Source organism: Megalops cyprinoides, chromosome 10 (assembly GCF_013368585.1).
Source record: "Megalops cyprinoides isolate fMegCyp1 chromosome 10, fMegCyp1.pri, whole genome shotgun sequence".
Classification (NCBI taxonomy): domain Eukaryota; kingdom Metazoa; phylum Chordata; class Actinopteri; order Elopiformes; family Megalopidae; genus Megalops; species Megalops cyprinoides.
The window spans coordinates 31,142,653-31,162,950 of NC_050592.1; the positions used below are offsets into that span (position 1 = coordinate 31,142,653).

A 20,298-nucleotide genomic window follows, 5' to 3' on the forward strand; every position below is an offset into this window, starting at 1 on the left:
CTACACTGGTAATTGATTACTCGACCAGGCAGAGCTCAACTGATATGATTACCCATGCATGCTTTTAAAAAGCTGTGTGTATTTTCCATTTTCTGCAACAAGCCAATTACAGTGATTTATCATTCTTCGGTGTGCACATTTCTAGATTTAGGCCCCGCCTGTTTTTTAGAGAATAGCACAAATTCCCCTGCTTATCGGCAACAGCTGAAAGGACACATGACCGTGATTAATATCATCTTTCCGGAGCTTTCCACAGGAAAGAGTGTGGGGTGAGCTCCTGTGCGAGAGGCTGGAGATGGTGGGGGAGAGGAGACACGCACTGCTGGCTGACACAGAGAACGGCAGCTCATCCACTCGCAAAAGCACTCCTCCCCCCGTCAGGCACATAGAGCACACACACGGATGCATATGCTGGGTGAACTTCAGACCTATCGTACAGCAGACACTAATACATCCTGCACAACCCTACAACGGATCTGTCTGCTCCAGCACCCTCTGCTGCCCACAAAGTGTTAACAATCTGGGTCCACCAGGGACTCTTCCTCTAAAGGAGCAGTTTGGGACAGAGTGGGGCAGACATTTTGGCACATCAGGATGAGCTGGAATAAACAGGCTCACGGCTAAATCGGCACCACTACACATGAGAGCTGGCAAAACCCCTTTAAGGGGAAAGTGTCCTTACAGTTACACTCAATTTCATAGCTCTTAGCAGTTAATACACAATCATTTAATAGTAGACAATCAACAGTGTTGGAATACGTCTGGACCCTTTTAAATCTACAAATTCTCTAGTACGCTCTCACACACGCAAGCAGAGCCAGGCAGGCAAACGTCTTAGCAGACAGACAGACGGACAAAGCATACATATACTGCATCTTGAAAACACTGGCAGACTCGTACAAAAGCCTCATGCAGAGTGGCTGGGTGCGGTTACCTTACCTGGACCACACAACAAAACTTGAGGGGTACTGAAGCTTTTGCCGGCGCCTAAAAGGGAACACCTCTTTGAATACCATCCGAACGATCACAGACAACAACTGCCCCCCCAACAGCCCCCCCCAACCCCACACAGTCTGTCATAATCACCACCCCCAGGGCGAGGACGCCCAGCCCCACGCCTGCGCTCAGTTAGTATGGGACATCCGGTGAGTGGATGAGTGAGCACACGCATGCATGCGCACACACACACACGTGTGTGTGGGATGAGAGAGCGTTTCCAGGTGTATGCCACATGGTGGGAGCGGCACGCACTTCACAGACACGTCACAGATGCCACCCGTGAGCCAGTGGTGTGATGGGAGCTCTTCAGACACGGGTGCCAGAGAGGGCGGGGTCAAGTGCACTGGCTTCCTGAATGCCCCCTGCAGAGCATGTAATGAGGTCATCCAAGCCTCTCCTAACATCAGCGATAATGGACCCTGATATCCCTGTTTTCGATGAGAGTCAATCAAGGCACTTTGGATAATTAACATTAACGAAAATTACATTCGTTATATGCAAGTACACCAGTTTGTACTTACACAGCACTGCTACCTAAAGACTGAATTCAGTATGCTATGATTAGTGACGATGGGTATGGGAGTTAATAAGTAACAGCGGTCTCAGTCTTGTTTGTGTCTTACTCTATGACTTGCCTTTTTGCAGTGTGACCGTGTTGTGTGTTGGAGCCGAAATTAGTGCAAATGCAAGGGACTTCCCCCACTCCACTGATGCCCAAGCTCTTAACGTAGGCCCGCTGACCTGTAATGGGAGCTAAAATCATAGATACACTGTCTAGAAACCCAAATTTCATTATCTTTGACTGTAAAGCATCCCCTTCCTGCTGCATGGAAGTGCTACTGACAAGCTAACAGCCTGTGTTTAGCTACTACCCCCATTCACTCTCCTGATCAAATTTTGCAAACTCACTCCTCGGGCTGAAAGACGCCTTTGTGTGACGAAGATCATTTTCTAGGTCCGGTGCTGGCACCACTTACGCCACACCAGTTATCTCTCGTGTAAACTTCAGCAGCAATATCAGAGCCAAAATCTACTCAAATGATGACTTTAAAGGACTCTAAACGCCTGCAAGTGTGTCTTGGAAAGGACTGCTTTTTATACAGCTCTATAGCCACACATACTGAGAAAGACAGAACCTTTTCTGCATTGGTTTGTACTTTCTATGTTACCTCACTTCCAATGGCTATGAAATGCAGGACTTACAATTTGTCATTGTTGTTTCAGAAGAATAGCATTTACTTTAATCTATTCTGATGTGGAAAATATCAGATAGGATTGGATCTGATGAAACGGGGTCTGCACTAAGAACAAGCAACAACCTGGGGGGAGTATGTGAATGGATGTGCCAATGTGCATTTTTAAACCTGCCTTCAAGGAGTCATTTACTTGGTATGCACTTGGTCCATCCTGTTAAATGCTTCCTATTTCCCTGAGTTTCATTTTCATCCTCATCTTCCTTACAACTTTATTAGAGGGTTTAGAATTTAATTTAATTAAAGCAGAATGTTTAAAAACAAAGATGGATATTTTTCAGGGAACCATCCTCAGTGCCCGGTAAATCAGCTAAATGATACTCTGGCCCTCCTCAGCCTTACTGCTATATCCAGTGCAAGAGCTGCAGACGGTCTGCAGCTGAAGTTTCTGACAGTGTCACACAGTCATGTGATTGTCGGTGTAGATTTGACCTCTGAGGCCTCCGCCCCCCCTTGCACTTGACCCATTCCCTCACCAGTGTCTGATGTCACGTCACAGCCAGGTGTGGAGGCCGCTGTGGCCGAGCCGAACTCGGAGCAGCGAAAGCGTGAAATGAGAAGCATGTAGCATGGAGGCTGATGCAACCATCACAGGAAGTGGAAAAGACAGGGTCAGGTAGCCAGAGAAGTCTTTACCTGACAAGTCAAAACTGTAAGACATGCTAAGCGGTCGAATTACTGCAAGAAAAACAGTTGGAATGTTAAAGGAGCAGAAATTTAAGGACAGAGGAGAAACAAATGAAAACAAGTCAATGAAAACCAAAAAGAGGCAAAAAAACTGGTTGTTTTTTAATGTCCTGTCAGATTTGTAATTCCAACATGATCCAAGAAATTCCCTCACCTACTGTAAAATCCTCCAGAGATTTCAGAAAGACCCCTTAGGACTTTTTAGCTTAATTCGTTTGGGGAGTTTGTGTCTATCCAAGGATATTTAATTAAGATAGCGTTCCCTCACTATATTTTCTAAGTGTAATTATTGAAAGTAAAAATATTAGTGTTTATGAATTTTATTAACAGCCTGTGATGTTTAAAATTCTGAACCATAAAACCCCTGTGAAAATATCAATAGGAACTCAGACTTTGGTCTCACTCAGTAGCTACCCAGAGGGCTGAAGTAAGAAAGATAAAGAAATTCACATTGTCAGGCTTCAAATTAATTGACAGCACATTTGCCATTTCTTTGAGGCCTGTCTGTCTTTCTCAGCTGGGGTAAAAAAAGAAAACATTTTTAAGGCGCTGTCTCCTTCGACTGAATGGCATTGAGCACAGGCGTAAACCAGCTGAAAACCTCTTCAGAAGCCTCATGCTGATTATGCATATTACATTCCTGCCACTTTGTGGAGCTAAAAACAGCAGGATCATGGGGAAACTGGGCTTTGGGAAAACGTGGCGAACACTGAAAAGGGACCCATCATGAAAATTAAACCTTTGATCCAGCAGTCCTTGTCCAATTTAACATAGCATTCAGTCCTCCTGTGGCCTGCTTAACCATTACGGTACACAGTAGCCATAGGCTTTTATGATCGTTTCAGATATTTGTGATCTTTATGGCAAAAATAATGCAAAAAATCACTTTTGTGAGTCCTTGCTAAATGACTAAATGTAGATGTTAAAGTAAATGTAAAATAAAGAATGTGGCAGCAGAAAAAAAAATCATAAGACCCAAGATAAAAAATAAGAAAAAGAAAGAAAGCAGAGCTGGGTACATATCTGGACTCAGTCCAGATACACAGCAGTGTGTCAGAAAATTAAGATCAAGGCAGCACAACGCAGTGAAGCACACAAGCGGAGGAGAATGGCAGAAGGTCAGAGATCCGCAGAGATCTAGACACCCCATGTGACACAGCCATTTCCACATTCTCTCCATTCTGCCTCCTCTAATGGCATTACCCATAAACCTCTAGTGCATTATCATATATAAGTTATATATAAGTTGTAAGCGAGGGTCTGGTCAACTGAAATGTAAATAAACCAGCTTTTTTTTCTTCAAAAAAAAACAAGACAAATGCAACTGAATTTCAACACTACATTTCTGATTAACCATGACCTCGATTACAACACACAACAGACAGCATTTAATGTATGCATAGCTGAGAAGAATCTAGGAGCACAGAACACCATCACGGGACCTCCCAAAATACAGTTAAGATATAAAAACAATGACAGACACACATGTGGAATATTGTTTGCTTTGCTTTAAGGGCAGATGCTCAGCGCTGGTTAGACCTGTGTGTACAAAGGGAGGCCCCCGACAATTTAAAAGGACAACAGAAACTGTAATCCTAACCACAATCCCTCACAGGTATGTGCATGAGTGTATGTGTGTGTAGGCACATGTCTGCCTTTGTGCGTTTATGGTTTTCCATTTCTGTGTATGCATGTGTGTTTATGATTGGTTGTGCATGCACATGTTTATGAGCACATGCACCTGTTGTCCGTCTATCTATTACAGCTGTGCATTTACTGATGTATGTTGATGTGTATGTTTGTAGCTCTGCATATATGAGTGCTGTAGATATGACATGTAGATATGTATATGTATGTGTATGTCTGTGTGTATATGTAAGTAAGTGTGCATGTATATGGAAGTATGTGTGTATATACTGTATTTGGGTCGGTGGGTAGGTGGGTAGGTGTGTGTTTTGTACGAGTACGTAGGTCAGTGTATAGCTTGATTGCAGCACATGGCACTGCCCCTCACCAAGTCTGCTCCTGCGAATCTCATCAGGGGACACGGGTCTCAGCTTCCTCTCTGCCTTGATCTCCTCCAGGATTCGCTCATGCAGGCTCCGCGGCCGCTGGGGGTGGGGCTTCAGCTTTCGAGCAGCAACCTGAATGGAGGAACGCGTGACGAACAGCTCCAGAGCACGGCAACAGGCCTCAAAAGGCTCCACCCCCTGAGTAGGTCCACACCAGCAGGGATACTACTGAAAGGTCAAAGCTGCTACCACCAATGGTGAGTCCCTCATTACTGAGCAGAGTTAATCTGTCAGGAGGTGCTGGGGGACTGACAGGATGGGGAGGGGAGGCAGGCATTCATCACCCCTATTCTCCTATCCCACATTAAATGAGTTTAGGCAGGCGGGGCCCATGGACTCACAGGGTTGAGGGGCGGCCGAGACCTGATGAAGTCCAGGATAACCTCGTGGGCGCTCTTCTTCAACCTGGGTGGGATATCTCCATTCACCTGAACAGACACACACAACATAGACACTCCTTAAAGTGATCACAACACCAACACAGGGGTGAGGAAGGGTGGGGGCATGGACCCCATTTCCCCATGGGCCCATTTCACCTCCTCACCCCACATCACTAGTGACTAATCTCCCACATTCTGCTCCAAAGAGCAGGCCACACCCAGCAGCTGGCAGAGGGAGGGAGTGTGTTCTAGTTAATCCAGTTCCTGCTGATTACAGGGCTGGACCAGCAGGTAGGAAGGACAACTCACACACCGCAAGCATGGGTGTGTCTCAGGAAATACGCACACGTAACCGACTGGGAAACAGGGGACAGCAAGAGTATGCTCTACAGCCCCTCATTCCTGCTGCTGTAATGAGTTCCCAGTATCAGGCGTTGCTTAATCTCATGTGAAACCCTCATGCCTGCCATGGGAATGTCAGCAAGGAGGAAATCTGATCTGAAATCTGCACAAAGAACACACAAAAAAAAGACACCAGCACGCAATGAAAAGGTCTTCAATGTCCAGCTGCAGGATCTCTCTATTCTAGACACAAAGCACTCCTATGCCTCTGTGAGGGTTACGGGGTCACCGCGTGGGTCACGGTTCGAGTTGGACGTCAGCCCGATAATGTTTCTTTCATTAGCAATCACACATCGCCTCTGAAATACTTTGCTTTGTTTTGTTTGCAGTCTATTTTTGCTCTGGGCATTCATTAAGAGAGATTATTGCTGCCGATTACAGCAGCTACGCCCTTTGAAAGAATGAGTGTCAACATGCAAAGGGATGAGGGCATCAAAACCATAAGACACAGAACGCAGCCAAGAATGCAGGCTCGATCTGATCATGAAGGTGCGTACTACCTATCTATAATATCAAAAAAAACACATTCTGCAGTTTATAATCAAGATGTTCCAGAATACTCCTCTCTTGAAAAAAGTACAGTACATCTATGTGCTGGCATATACCACAGAGTACAGACACTGGCATCAGTTTTTTAACATTTGATCAATGTTTGATATATATTTAGGAGGTACATTCGATTGCTGAATAAAAAGCACATTTCAGACAGAAGCTTGGTGTGCCTCACACCATCTTCTCAGGATGACCCCATCAGCAATAACAAGAATTGAGGATATTTGATCACTTCCAAAGACACAGAAACAAGACGCACTTGGCTGGTCTCATTTCTCCCACTCCAATTTAAGAGTTCAGGATCTGGGGCTACTCAGCATCCTCAGCCTGGAAAAAAATATCCTTGGCTTTCCACACTTTGACAGAGTGATCAAACAGTTCTTATTGCAGGCATAGCTTGCTGGAGATTCAAGAAGGTCTCATCATTGAAGTCAGTTTGCCTAGGGCCATTTCATCTTGATTATCCGCTATATATCATGTATCCAGGGTATTATAGAAACAAGACACAGAAACAAGACGCACTTGGCAGGCCTCAGAGGGACAAATTATCCACAGCTAGTATCTTCTGGAAGGAACTCCAAAGCTCCCCTACCACAGAGAATTCTGAAAGCAATTACACGTACTTTTTGAAGATGTTGCCTTGTTGGTGATTTCTTGTTATGTCACCGCTGCATTTCTGTGGCTGTGGGTAAGGCGGTTTTATGTTCCGCCCCTCAGATAATATTTTCCTTTGTGGAAAGGTGCAACAGTAGCGTGGCGTGGGAGCGTGGGATTATGGGATTAGAACCCTGGCGCTGCCCTGCACTCACCATGACCTTGCGCAGTGTGTAGCGCTTGGAGCGGATGTCGTCCATGAGCATCTCATAGGGTGTGAGCTGGTACTCGATGGGCAAGGGGTTGTACTGGCGCTCCTGGACCTTCTTCAGCTTCACCCCGTTTCTGAGATCCCTCATCACCTGGACCCAGAACCGAGCCTGGGAGTAACAGACCGCGTGAGGGAAACAGACAGAGCACTCCAGCAACGAATCACAAATGTGCCACCTCTACCCCTGCTGCGTCAAAGGGATTGTGCTCTTACCCAATCAGCGTTCTGCAGCTCGTTCAGGTCCCTGGCCGGCTCCTCCGACCTCTCGGATTCCATCCGCCGCAGATTCTGCCAATCAGAGAGGGAGGAGTTAGACGTGAGGAAGCCGATCACTGTGAACCTCCATGGCACCACTAGCTCAAGGGTAAGTGTTGTTTTGGCCATCCGTCATTTTTCAAGTTTATCGATCGACCCCAGTTTTAAACATGGCAGGCTACAGCAACCAATGGACCCTGCCTGTCAGAGCCACACCAGTCAATGACAAATCAATGGCCAGCTAATGACACCTTTTACAGCCTGAGAGATGGCTAAGTCCCATTCCACCACCAAGGAGACATTGACACACAAGACATACAAGACATGATATTGAACAGAGAAATGCACAGCAAAGTATAGACCTTGGAGTTCTGGCTGTACCGCATTTAATTTTTTGCATGATTGACAACATTGGAGAGAGTTGACAAAGGAAAACATTTGAAATGCTTCACAACTTCTGACCTCACCAGGCTGATACATAAAGTGTTTCCTGAAAAGACTGCTGAAGGGGCAGTGAACAGCAGGAGCTTAGCTGGCCTTTAGCGAGGTCTGGGCCCTCTCACCCTTCGAGGCATGAGGTCATGAACTTACCTTTAAACCCCCCCCAACAACACTCCATAAGCCTAGCCATAGTTTGACAGATATAGCACATTTTACTTTTGGCTTCAAAGAAATGATCCAGGATTAGCTTATACACCCATGATCCTAACCCCAACCATAATGAGTAAAGCAGTAGATGCTGATCTAGGATCAGTGCTTAACAGAAAAATCCTGCACCGGGATATAGCAGTGGGCTGGTCTCATTTCTCCCACTCCAATTTAAGAGTTCAGGTAGGGCAATTCTTTCTGAACACAGGATCTGGGGCTACTCTGCATCCTCAGCCTGGAAAAAAAATCCTTGGCTTTCCGCACTTTGACAGGGTGATCAAACAGTTCTTATTGCAGGCATAGCTCGCTGGAGATTCAAGAAGGTCTCATCATTCAAGTCAGTTTGCCTAGGGCCATTTCATCTTCATTACATATCCACTATATATCATGTATCCACCTCACGGCTGCAATGAAGTCAATGAAGTGCTGGTGCAGTCTTGCTGTTGATGCTAATGGTAATGGCAGAGTAAGGGTAATGCTAATGTTATTAGTAATGGTTATGCAAGTGCTAATGGTAAGGGTAATTCTAACGGTAAGCCTAAATATAGTGGTAATGGTGAGGATAATTCTAATGTCAAATATAAGTATCAGGGTAATGTCTGCTTCATTCATTCTGTTTCTTTCTGTGTCCAATTAGAGCAGCTCATACTCTAGGCAAAGTACTATTGTGTTGTCCAGTGTGTGTATCAATCTTTATATGCAAAACATCATAGGTACAAAATGTACAAACACATTACACATGACTGTACTTTGTTCAGTATCTTGATAATTCCTAAACCTACAACTGATACTGCTGTTAATAGTGCCAACAATAGTTATAATAATAATATAATGATAATAACAGCAACAGCAGTAACTTTTCCTTAGATCTATGTCATCGGACATTAGATGAAAACACGAAAGTGAAAAACACCCTGGCTAGAAGATCTTGTTAATTACATATTCCACTGCCTCTCATTGCTCAATTAGCATTTGTTTGCTCAGGACTGTCTCAAATCCCAACAAGAGCAAATATTTACATTTCAAAGAAGTCTCCCAGCCTTTGGGTCACTAGGTAATACTGTGGGGGCAGAAAACCCTTGTCCTGGTTTTGGCTGTTGTTGTGAGCAATAATCACATCTTAGCCTGTTATAATATTTTGTTGCTAAAGAAAATATTTAGCATACAACAGTAACTTTGACTGTGGTACATGCACAACGGCCAACAGAGCAAAAACAATGTTACTTCTGTCATGAAAGACAATCTTTTCCTGCTGGCGAAAGACGCAGAAGCTGCTAATGTGATTCACCAGTATGTACGTAACGGTTTCCTACAGTAGACCTCTTTCAGTGAGAAGAGTGTTTCACTCCATTGTAGTGTTTTTCCCCCTGGCACAGTACTACGCTCCCTGTGAGAACAGAGTGGGTCACGGAGCCATTTACATCCCACAATCCACCAGGCTAACTCTCCCCGCTGGAGGAGAACAGCCATTACACACACACAAGTGGTAGTTCAGTGTACACTGCAAAAAAAACATGTTTTTCTTATCCCTCATCTCTCTTCTCTCATTTTTCATTTTCTCATTTCTCATTAAGATTTTCTTGAAGATTGTCCAAGACTGATTTTTCCGTGCCATTTTTTTCCTTGTCAGTAAACTTGCATAGCTCCAATTTTCCTCTAGTAAAAGATTTTTCACTTACTTATCTTCATTTAAAAAAATCCTGTAAACAAATAAGACTTCCTCCAGAAAATTGGGAGCAAAGATGGCAAACATATTTGAAAATTACTCACACATTCTATAATCCTTTAGACTTTAAGAGAACTTCTTGTGAGAAAATCAGGCTGGAGGGGTGGGGTAGGCATGGGGTTCTGGCTTCTAGGGGTGTTCAGTTGGACAAAACTTCACTAAATTCCTCATTAAACCTTAATCAGGTGTGGGATTAGACAGAATGACTATTGGGATTATACAGTACTGCAGCATGCTATTTAAAGGTCAGCAGGTTATATAGGAGAAGGCTTCATCAATGAAAGAACTGGAACACATTGCCTATACTGTAAAGTAGCACCTATCCAGGACCTATCCTTTTGGCAAACCCAACCCTGTCACACAGAGGAGACCGTTGATTGAAGAAGTGCACTTTTGTAACCCTGAACCCAGGGAGCCCAGTGCCCTCCTTTTACATGCAATATCCTTGCTTTTTAGGATCTACTAAGGATCTACTCACCTCTCTAAACAGGAATTACAAAGCCTAACCTAACCTTACAAACCCCCTGCTCTGTCCAAGGCATCAAGGAGGACGGGAGAACATTGTGTGTAGGAGTCCTGTGAATCGGTACTGATCCATGGGAATGATGCCAGGGCAGGGGCTTAATTCTATGGAGGGTCAGAACCCAGTCTTTGTGCACCATATAATATGCTGTACTTGAATTTATTTGAAACATTTTTCATTTTTCATTTGCACTTTACTGTGTTTTCCAAGGCTGTATTGATTAAAGGTATACTGTCTCAGCAGAAATTTTGTTTGCTTCACCTTCTGGACCAAGGTTTTAATCAAAGTGCGTTTCATGCTAATGAAAGGCTTAATGGTCTGCAATTCCAGACTCCATGCCAAGACTAAACAAAGACCAGACAAACCCCAGTCAATCTGACCGCTCATCATGGAAGTTGAGTGTGGGAGAAGGCGGCCCTGCTGTAGACGTGCCGGTGGGAGTGTAGAGACAGGGACGCTCTGTTAATCCTGGCTGGGTGCAGACAGGTTAACCACCACAGTGGGGATTAACCCGGCACAGAGAGTAAGAGGCAGGTTCAGAGGCCCAGAGGCCATAACAACAGGTGTAAGGATAAAGACTGTACCTCAGGAGTGAATCATCGACAGGCAGATTCATGCCAAAGTCATGCCCTGACCGTCACGTTGGCTTCCTTCCTTCCTGTCTCTCATGCTCCACTTACTCTGATCAACAGCTAGAGCAGCAAGGTTAAACAACCATAGATCTGAAGGGGTTCTCTCGATTTCACCAACCGTGCCCTCCCACACAAATAGCACTTGCTAATCATTTCGACTGATTCTGAATGGCTGCACAACACGGCAAACCTCAGCTTGAAAGCCTCAGTCTGTCAGAGTAAGAACTGGCAGTTATCACTGTGAGACTCAAGCTGCTGTGTGTGCCACTTAAACCCTGCTGCAGATGGAAACGTACAAACAAACAATGCGACCTGTTACACAACAGTAATTTTATTTTCATTTTCTTTGTTTTTATTATGTTGTGTACAGCATGTGCAGTCATTAAGCTGCTGTGTAATTGATAGAAGCAAGCCATTTTTCCTCTCCAGGCTATTCACGTTTTTTTTCCCCAACAGTGGGTGAGGCACGTACTGTATTTCTAGAATGCAAAACGGAGGTCTCTGGATTATGGGATGGAGCTGCAGCCTTGCTCCTCCCTCTGGTGTTTCAGACATTTTTTTCCTTTGGCTTTACTGGGCTCTGCACATCAAACAGAATCCATCAGCCTCATTCTCCCAGCCCGAGGTCAGCAGGAGCGGGCAGCAATCGACTTCACCGAACAGCTCTTCTGCCTGCTGGGATGCCGCTATGAGCTAACCGCTATGCCAGCAGCGTGTAGGGTCATCACTGTGCCCAATCTCCCTGAGTAACATCACTCCCCGACCCCCCTGCATGTGGTCCTCTCAGCTGTGCCCTGAGGTCATCAGGGAATGGCTCCAGAAAGGGTCAATGATCAGAGAGTGCTATTACAACCTGGGAAACTGTGTGGACACTGTGCAAGCAAAAGACATGTGTTCATTCAAATTATCCACGGGTGCACTGCAAACAGGTACTATGAGGGAAATAATATCAGCTGCACAATCAAGTTGCCCAAAAACACATGAACATTTATGGTGTAGAACAGCAAACAGACATTTTCAACTGCATCTGAGTAAGGCCTCAGATGAAAACATTGCCCATCTGCTGTTACGTACCACAAACATCCACTAGCATTTAGGGTACAACTTTATTGCATGAATATTTCACTCACAGATGCTGTCTGTGCTCACGTAAGCTTGCTGGAACAGTGTGTGCCTGCAACAGAGTAAGGCTACTCCTCCCAGGTCCTGGACTAAAACAGTCTGCAGGTTTTTCACTGCAGCCAGATGCCTAACTACCCAATTCAAGTGATCAAACAAGCATCCCATTTGCAGCTTCTCATTTTCCCTCCCCTGGTGCTGGGAATGTCATTGGTGCAGAGACCCAGAGGCTTTGCTGGAGCTGACCGTCCAGGACAGTGGACAGAGCAGCCCTGTGAGGAGGGCCACAGACACTCACCTCTTTGGCACTCTTGATCTTCTCCAGGAAGGTGCGGAGCTCCTTGGTCTCAGCGTAGAGGGCACGACACACAGCCTGGTAGTGATTGGGCGCATCAGAGGGGCTGGGGAGATGGGAGGTGCAGAGCTGGCCAATGAGAGTCAGAGGGAGAGAGCAGAGTTAAACACACATGCAATTAACAGACTGCAAACATATAGAATCTATTTATATATATTCAAATGCAGATATACCATTTTCTCCATCAATGAGGTTCTGGTTACAGCAAGATAAAGACTAATTCAGGATCATCACAATATTGAAACAAAACAAAAATCGCTGGCTTTATCCGGGTTACTGAAAAACACATTTTTAACATTAAATGTCATTTAACATACACTTTGTCATTCATTTTGTGTTATTTGGTTTTACATAGCATGCTTGCTACCACTCTCCACATCTCTGTTAACTTGTTTTGTTAAAAAATTGATCTATGGTTTTGACAGCTATCTTCATCATAGCTACCCTTTACCAGTGATCAATATGGTAAGTCGATTTTCACTGATAACCAGAGCCACGCACGGTTGTCCACGAGAATAGATCAGGTTCCAGTTTCATCCTGGTCCAGTGGATAAACAGCAGGTGGGCCCATCCCACCCACTGCATTGCCAGATGCAGCCCCCCACCTTCTGTTACACAAGCTGGTCGAACTGCATTTTAGCATGCCATTTTCTCTCGGCCTTCCCCAGGGGAATTTCAGCCGCTGGACTGCATGTCGTGTTATAAAAAGAAGGCGTGATGTTTTCAAGCATTTAGAAGGAAATGTGATAGTGAGGCAGAAATGTTTGAGTCTGGATTCCCCCTCCACCCTCTAATATTTTCTCCTCTGTACTTCCTCTGCTTGCTCTGGCATTCACCTGGTAGCCAGATTTTCCCCTTAGTAGCCACATAATCATCCTGATTTACTACGCAGAGAGAGGAGAGAGAGTGTTTAGTGTGTCTATCCCAAAATGAGGGAGGATGAAAGAGGAGGACAGTGGATAAACCAGGACCAGTCAGTTGGGTGGTTGCCTGGGTCCAGAGTTCACTTGCCTCCCATGCTTGTAGCCTCCCCTGCGGTCCAATTACCTCCAAGCACAATAAAACAGTTACTCAACTTTCATCTGCCCTTAAGGGACAGCTTGATAACAGATGCAAGGTAAAACATCACCGAGGCATGAAAAAGCTCACCCTGCAGGTTTCAGCACCATCAGGAGACAGGAGACGAATGCACTGGTCCGGGCCTTCAATAGTGGGGAATTCTCCCAGCATGCCAAGCAGCTGGTCTTCGTTAACCAAGTGTGTTTTCTCCCAATGGAGCTTATTAATGAATGCGTCACATTTGCAGTGAATCTCTGTCAGAGCCATCTTTCCCAGGGGAAATCCTTGCAAACTTGCAGGATGGTATGGCTCATTCTGGCAGGGTCACCCTGGTGAGTTTTTTTTTTTCAGGCCAGGAAAATATGTACATATCTAGGAGCTGGGAGACATTTTCAGCCAGTGTCCCAAAAAACTAACCACCAAGTCTTTTAAAACAAGTCCTCACCAAATTCTCCTCCTACTGTGAGGAACCACAATATTCAACTTAATAAGAAACTGACAAAACCAAAAAGCAAAAACCTACAGCATTCTGACACTGAAAGACAAACCCAGATCTGTGCTTTCACCCTCTAGGTAACGAGGAGCAGCTCCATCAAATAAGCAAGCAGTGCTGAGGCACTGTTCAGGGCATCGTAGTCTCCATGGTTGGCAGCATTTCACTTCAGTGGTGATAATCTTTAGCCCAACAGGCATGTGCATAACTGGCACAGCACAACTGCCTGGGCACCAAGTCTCTGGCACAATGCTTTCACTTGCTCCCATTTCTAACTCCTGCCCTGACTATCTTCAGTGTTGACCTCTGGCAGAGGAATGCAGTTATCTAATTGTAACAGCACAACATGTGCATGTCCTCATCAAGTAAGCAATTGTTCCAGACATTAAGGGAAAGTACTGTCACTGCAATGAGCACACGTGCGCACGCGCGCACACACACACACACACGCGCGCACACACACACACACACACACACACAGGCGTCATTAATTCTGTACCTGCACTATACAGCAGCTATCACAGCCCATCACTATAAAAGGACCTTTCACCTCACTGAAGCCCAGTTCAGCTTGCATACCCGTTTGTAAAGAGAACATGACTGTAGAGCAAACTTCCTACTCACATGCTGAATCTTATGACCCCTTGGAGGGAGGGGTCCCACAACAAGCACACTAGGGAATGCACTCACAGGGCACACCCATCAATGCCCATTTTGACCACATGGTCAGTCATCAGGAGTGCCAAGAAATACTTTGAGAACAGGAAGGAAAAGGCTTCTGTTCTAAAGCTTATATTGAGCAGATAAAAAAATCAGTTCTGTAATGGTGTTCAGCTTTTGCATGCGCCGTTGTGATGGCTGGGAGGTGAGCGTGGAGCTGCAGAAAGGCACCAGGCAGAGTCAGCTGATTAACCGCAAAAGGCAGATTATCACAGTCAACAACGGCTCTGCATACGCACCAACAAGCAACTCGCACTGCGCCTCACTGCATGACACTCACAGCAGACGACGTGTGAGCATGAGAATTCACCATCCCTTACTTTATACAATAATTATCATCACCTTATAGTTTTTATCATGTCTGTCTATTTCAGTATATTTCTTTAGGCATATCTTCTATGACTTATTTACAAAGACAAAGAGAATGGTGTATGATTAGAAAAGAGTTTAAAGGGTACTCAGAACTGAATCAATCACGTGCACGTATGGTGCAGTGGACTCTAATAACTCTAATAAACAAAGCCATCTTAAAGGTGTACACTTCTTTCATTACAAAACTGCGGCCACTTTTACTGCAATCAGTAAACATAACAGGTGTCATGGCTGGTAAGAGGATTGCCACTTGACCTTCTCAGACGATCCACTTGAGACAGCTTGAGTTAAACGCCAACAGTGTGAGAGTCTGGCAGGGCTAAACCCTGGCCATGGAACCAAATTGAACTTGCTCCCAACGACTATGGCCGAGGTAAAACAAGTGAGGGATGTAGGTCCAAACTCCGGGTGTGATACAGCTGTAGTTCCCTTGAGGCTACAATATTTAGCCTCCACTATATCCAGCAAATGTCCAGCAAAATAAAGAGCAAGACTAAACCAGGAGCTAACCAATAAACCATGTAACACTGTTAATAATGCCGATACCCTGGCAACCAAACAGTGTCAGCTGAGCAAATTAACAACACTGACATGGTCAACAGCATAGAAAATTGCCAACCCAAGACAGCGAGTTCACTGATCTTGTGTCAGAGACACATGATTGGCCAGGCCAGGCCAGAAAGTCAGACCTCGGCAGAAAGTCAGACATGCGTCTGAGTGAAGGCTCCTGTCATGGCCATCCCACATGCGGGAAACTCCACGGCTGCTCCCAGTAGGTTGAACAACACCGCCGTGTTCATTCAACAGGGGTATCCAGCTCAGGGGAGTGCTGCATGTGACCATAGGGCCATGTGATCGACCGCGTTCTCCGTCTGGACCGTGTGAACATCATTGATGTCATGGCCATTTATATTATGCAACTGATGTAATCGATCAAGCCTAAACAGCTCCTTGACCACATTGGCTACACGTGTTGCATGGTTCAGTCCAAAGAATACATTCATCTCACTGCATTGGCCTCATTATTTACTGCGCTTTGATTTCACACAGCAACAGTATCTGTTTGCCTCAAATACAACAGAGGCAGCCAAGCAGTGGCGAGACTATGTTCCACGTACAAAACATGATGAGGAGAATTAATGTCTAAAGAAACAGAAGTCTTCACCACAGATATTCTACATTAAGATCAGATATTTAGCTCCTGCACTCCATCCTCCATACTTCTTCATTTAGGAGGTTCCAGTGCCTTCTGCATTGCTCTGCCAGCTATGGGTGTTGGGTCTTAGTGGTCATGACCTTTCAGAACAGGCCAACACATCAGAATGGCTTATTGTTTTAACACTGGCAGAGACAGAACTCTGCAATCCAAAGAGCTGAATATCTGGCCAGTGCATAGAATATCTGTGTCATTACAGAGGTGGTCCCTCAGACCCAGAGCCAGGAAGCTGTGCAGCCTACCTTGAGGATGTCCCTGTAGCCGCGGACGCTGCAGATGCCGTCGGGGCCTTCCTCGCCCTCATCCTCGTCCTCCTCCTCGGTGGCCTCGTAGCCCTCATCAGGGCAGGCGTCTCTCTCAGACTCGGCCATGTTGGTCATGAGGTCAATGAGCTGCTCCAGGGGCGGGCTCAGCTCCCTCTCCTCATTCTCCTTCAGCCCATAGTCCAGTGCCTTGTAGATCATGATGCCCAGGGACTCGATCACCTGAGGGAGGAGGGGAACACAAGACATGTGTCACTGCATGAATCCGGTTTCTGCAGCTTCACACGGGCCACCTGCACGCATTTGGGCACACCATCGCTGCCAAATGCTGCAGCCTGCCCACCAGCTGCAGAGGACAGCTGTTTTTGGCTGGCTGCTATTTTAAAGACCATACATCTGCTCACATACTGTCATCTCCCGGTTTTTATGACAAACCTGGGAAGCTAATGGGCAATAGATGCCTACAGATTCCTGCAGCACCAAAAGGCAATTACTTTAAAAGTAATTAGGAAACCAGGGTGACTACTAAGCATGCAAGCACAACACTTCCTGATAAAGATTAAGAAGCACTGCCGGAGCTGTCTTAGATGTGCATTAGATGACAGAGCTCTGATCCGAGAGGTGTGGTATATATGACAAGGCTGTGGTGATATTTCCGTTCCATGGTGTTCTCCCTCTAACTGCATTTGCCCTGTTTGCTTTAAGTCATAGGTCTGGCACAGTCACATAGTTAAGGCCTGATCCAGATAGCCCAGGTGTGTCTGAATCACTGGATAGGGAATGCTAAGGACTAAAGATTTTCCATTAGTCATAAAGCAATAAGATCAGAACAACCTTAGCCCAGTTAGGGGAAACTTCGTGCTAGATGGGAGTAGGCATTGTTTCCTGAAACATGGCCAACTATAACACAGTCTTCTATACCCACAGAGTGATGGAGATAGATTTTCCTGCATTCGCAACAAAAAGCCCTGTCAGGAGAGTATAAAATCTCAGCATTGAGGGTCGGATGATAGCATTTTGCCTTTTTGATTAGGAAGAGCTACTGTAGTGTGTAATGTAGTAACGTCAAGCCCACACTTTCCATATCAATGTCAATTATATCAAATTAAAAGGCCTCTAAATTGTCTTCCCGATCAAACATTTTCACAGATTTTCAGATTCTGAAGTACGGGTGCAGATTCTCCTCAGTCTGCTTTGCAACAAGTTAGCCACTGAGGAAAAAAATCCCAGACATCCAACACAACTGCAGCCACAAACGACATCATTCCTAACAAGATTACTTCCAATCTCCTCCTAGGCTATAAATAGTGATTGTTGCATAAGGATCCCAAGAAAAGTGGGAAGTATCTCCATCTCTTAATTCACACATTTTCACTAAACAGTCCGTGCATTTGCTACAGCTGTATACTGTGCAGGTTCTGATGCAAGTGAAACATGAAGAACAAATTGTTTCTTTCTTGCGTAATGGAGGCATGAAGCCATGTTAAAATTCAAAAAGAAGTCAAGCCTTCCTCAAAGACAGGGAAAATTTTTCCTCCTTTGAAGAATTTCAGCATTTCCTACACAGTATTATATTTCCTGTTTAATGAAAAGTGGCCCAACAGCTAGGAGGAGAGGGCTAGCAGGTCCAAACCAGTCTCAGTCCAGAACCTAGAGTCAGAGAACATTTTCTATTCCTTGTCACTCAACTTGGTCACAAAGGGAAGCAGTGTGAGAGGATAATTCTCTCACAAGCCATAACTGTGCTTGGCACTTCTCCATGCCAAGCTGAAAAATTACACTTATTAAATGGAACATGACTCCAGTAACAGTCAAAATAAGAACAAATGGCAAACTGACAACCAAAGTCTGAAGACAGACTGGCAACATGATTCGAGCCACCTGAACTGACCAAAGCGTCACAACACAAAGAAGAGTCATTGGGAGGGTGATCAATTGTTTAAGCCCTAACTAAGTACAAATATTAAGTACGAAGTAAGTCTGAGTTGTACAAACGCTACATGATGACTAATGATGAACACAATAACATACACAGGCAACGGAACTTGCACATGTTTTTGTTTCTGAGTTGAATCTGTTGCCTAACTTTACCTGTGGTCAGTTAAGTCAGTTGTTGAGTATTCTGTAAATGCTGTCTGTCGTGTATTGCGAACTACACCCTAATGAAGAGGAAGCTGCTCTGAAATGCATTGGTGGTAGTTGTTTTCTTACCATGCCAGATTTAGAAAAGGCTTTTTATCTTAATCACACAAAATCAAGTGCTCTGGTGAAGACGCTGAAGTCCTGAGACACACTATTTTTAACATTTTTTGTCTTGGCTGCCTTTGCTTTTCAAACTTTTTTCCTCCGCTCTCATCAAAAGGCTAAGTAGCGCTCCCTTTGATTCGGTTTCCTAACATAAAAAGATTTTTGGAAATGTAGGAAGCATCAGCCTCGCACTGTAACTTCATAGGAGGGGACCTAAGATTTACTTTGCTGTTTACACACTTGAGCAGATTGGGGGGAAGGAGGAGGGGGGTTGCATAAATTAATTAGGGCCTTCGGTAGACCGTGGAGTTAATTTGGGGAAAAAGGCAGTCTCCTGTTTCACTGGCATGAGGAGCACTGCAGAACTCCATCTGCTTTCATCTATCAAAATAAAACCATCCCGTTGCCTTTCCCGTGAGAGCTTCTGGCAGCTTCTAAAGGCGTTTTGCAGATACTGCCAATGCATGCAGATACTGAGCAATACTGAGTGAGAAATATGACAAGCCACAGAGTAAACGTGATTTATGTTTCTGCACAGTGGAAAAGAAGCACCAAACACACACACAGGTGCACACATAAATGCATGTGCGCACACACACAAATATATACACTTTCACTGGTGCTGAAATGCACTCCCTTCAGAGACACATACAGATATACACACAGCCTCACAGACACATACAGAAGCACAAACACACACCCTAATACACACACACGCACACATACACACACACACACACACACACACACACACACACACACACACACACACAATCATATATACTTCCTGGACAGTGCTCATTATGTAACTTTGTATCTGTGGAATGCAAACTCAATAAGACTCCTGATTAGCGTTTTACAAATGGCAGGCTTGTATCAGGGCTATCCCCCTCTAAACACCTTTGGTAAACCCACAGGGGCAAACAACAATGAGAAATTCTGTGAAAGTGTAAGAACATTCTTTTTAAACCAGGTTTGAAAGGACAAAGTAGGACACTAAAAGACACTGATACTAGTCCAATGGCATTAAAAGACTCCAATCTTATCTGTCTAAGTATCATAATATCCACTCCCTTGGTTATTTAGCCTGTTTTGGCATCTTCTCCCCAACACCAGGAAACAGATGTCCTTTTCTGAACTGCAACCCAGCTTCCTGCTATTAGGAGAGAAGCTTCCAGTTAAGTGAGTTTACTTGATATGACAGTCATTCCCTTATATCATGTCTATTCAACCCTGTGAGTCTAAATGGTGATTAGGTAAGGTAAGGTGGTATCAATGGCATTTTGGCCTATCACATTGTCCCCCCCCCAATCCTGGTTTGGAATGGGTGTTCTTCTACTGTAATGAATTAGTCAGGCTCCTTCATTGTGAAAGGGAGTGTCCAAACAGGAGGCTCGAGCTGGAGCTGGAGGAAGGGGAGTGTCCGAGGAGAAACATCTGAAGAGGGACGAAGGAGGAGG

General features: G+C 45.0%; 1 protein-coding gene across 2 annotated transcripts in view; it reads right to left on the minus strand.

The window, feature by feature from the left end:
- LOC118784312 (protein spire homolog 1-like) overlaps positions 1-20,298 on the minus strand; it is a 55,622-nt gene that overhangs the window by 9,663 nt on the left and 25,661 nt on the right. The window contains exons 3-10 of one of the 2 annotated variants that reach the window (XM_036538498.1): positions 16,571-16,813; positions 12,412-12,537; positions 7,424-7,498; positions 7,155-7,319; positions 5,353-5,439; positions 4,954-5,083; positions 2,889-2,930; positions 940-987 (exon numbers count right to left, since the gene is read on the minus strand). In XM_036538498.1, coding sequence (XP_036394391.1) covers positions 940-987; positions 2,889-2,930; positions 4,954-5,083; positions 5,353-5,439; positions 7,155-7,319; positions 7,424-7,498; positions 12,412-12,537; positions 16,571-16,813 — 916 coding nt within the window. The remainder of the gene's footprint in view (positions 1-939; positions 988-2,888; positions 2,931-4,953; positions 5,084-5,352; positions 5,440-7,154; positions 7,320-7,423; positions 7,499-12,411; positions 12,538-16,570; positions 16,814-20,298) is intronic. The other variant, XM_036538499.1, reaches the window with a different exon arrangement.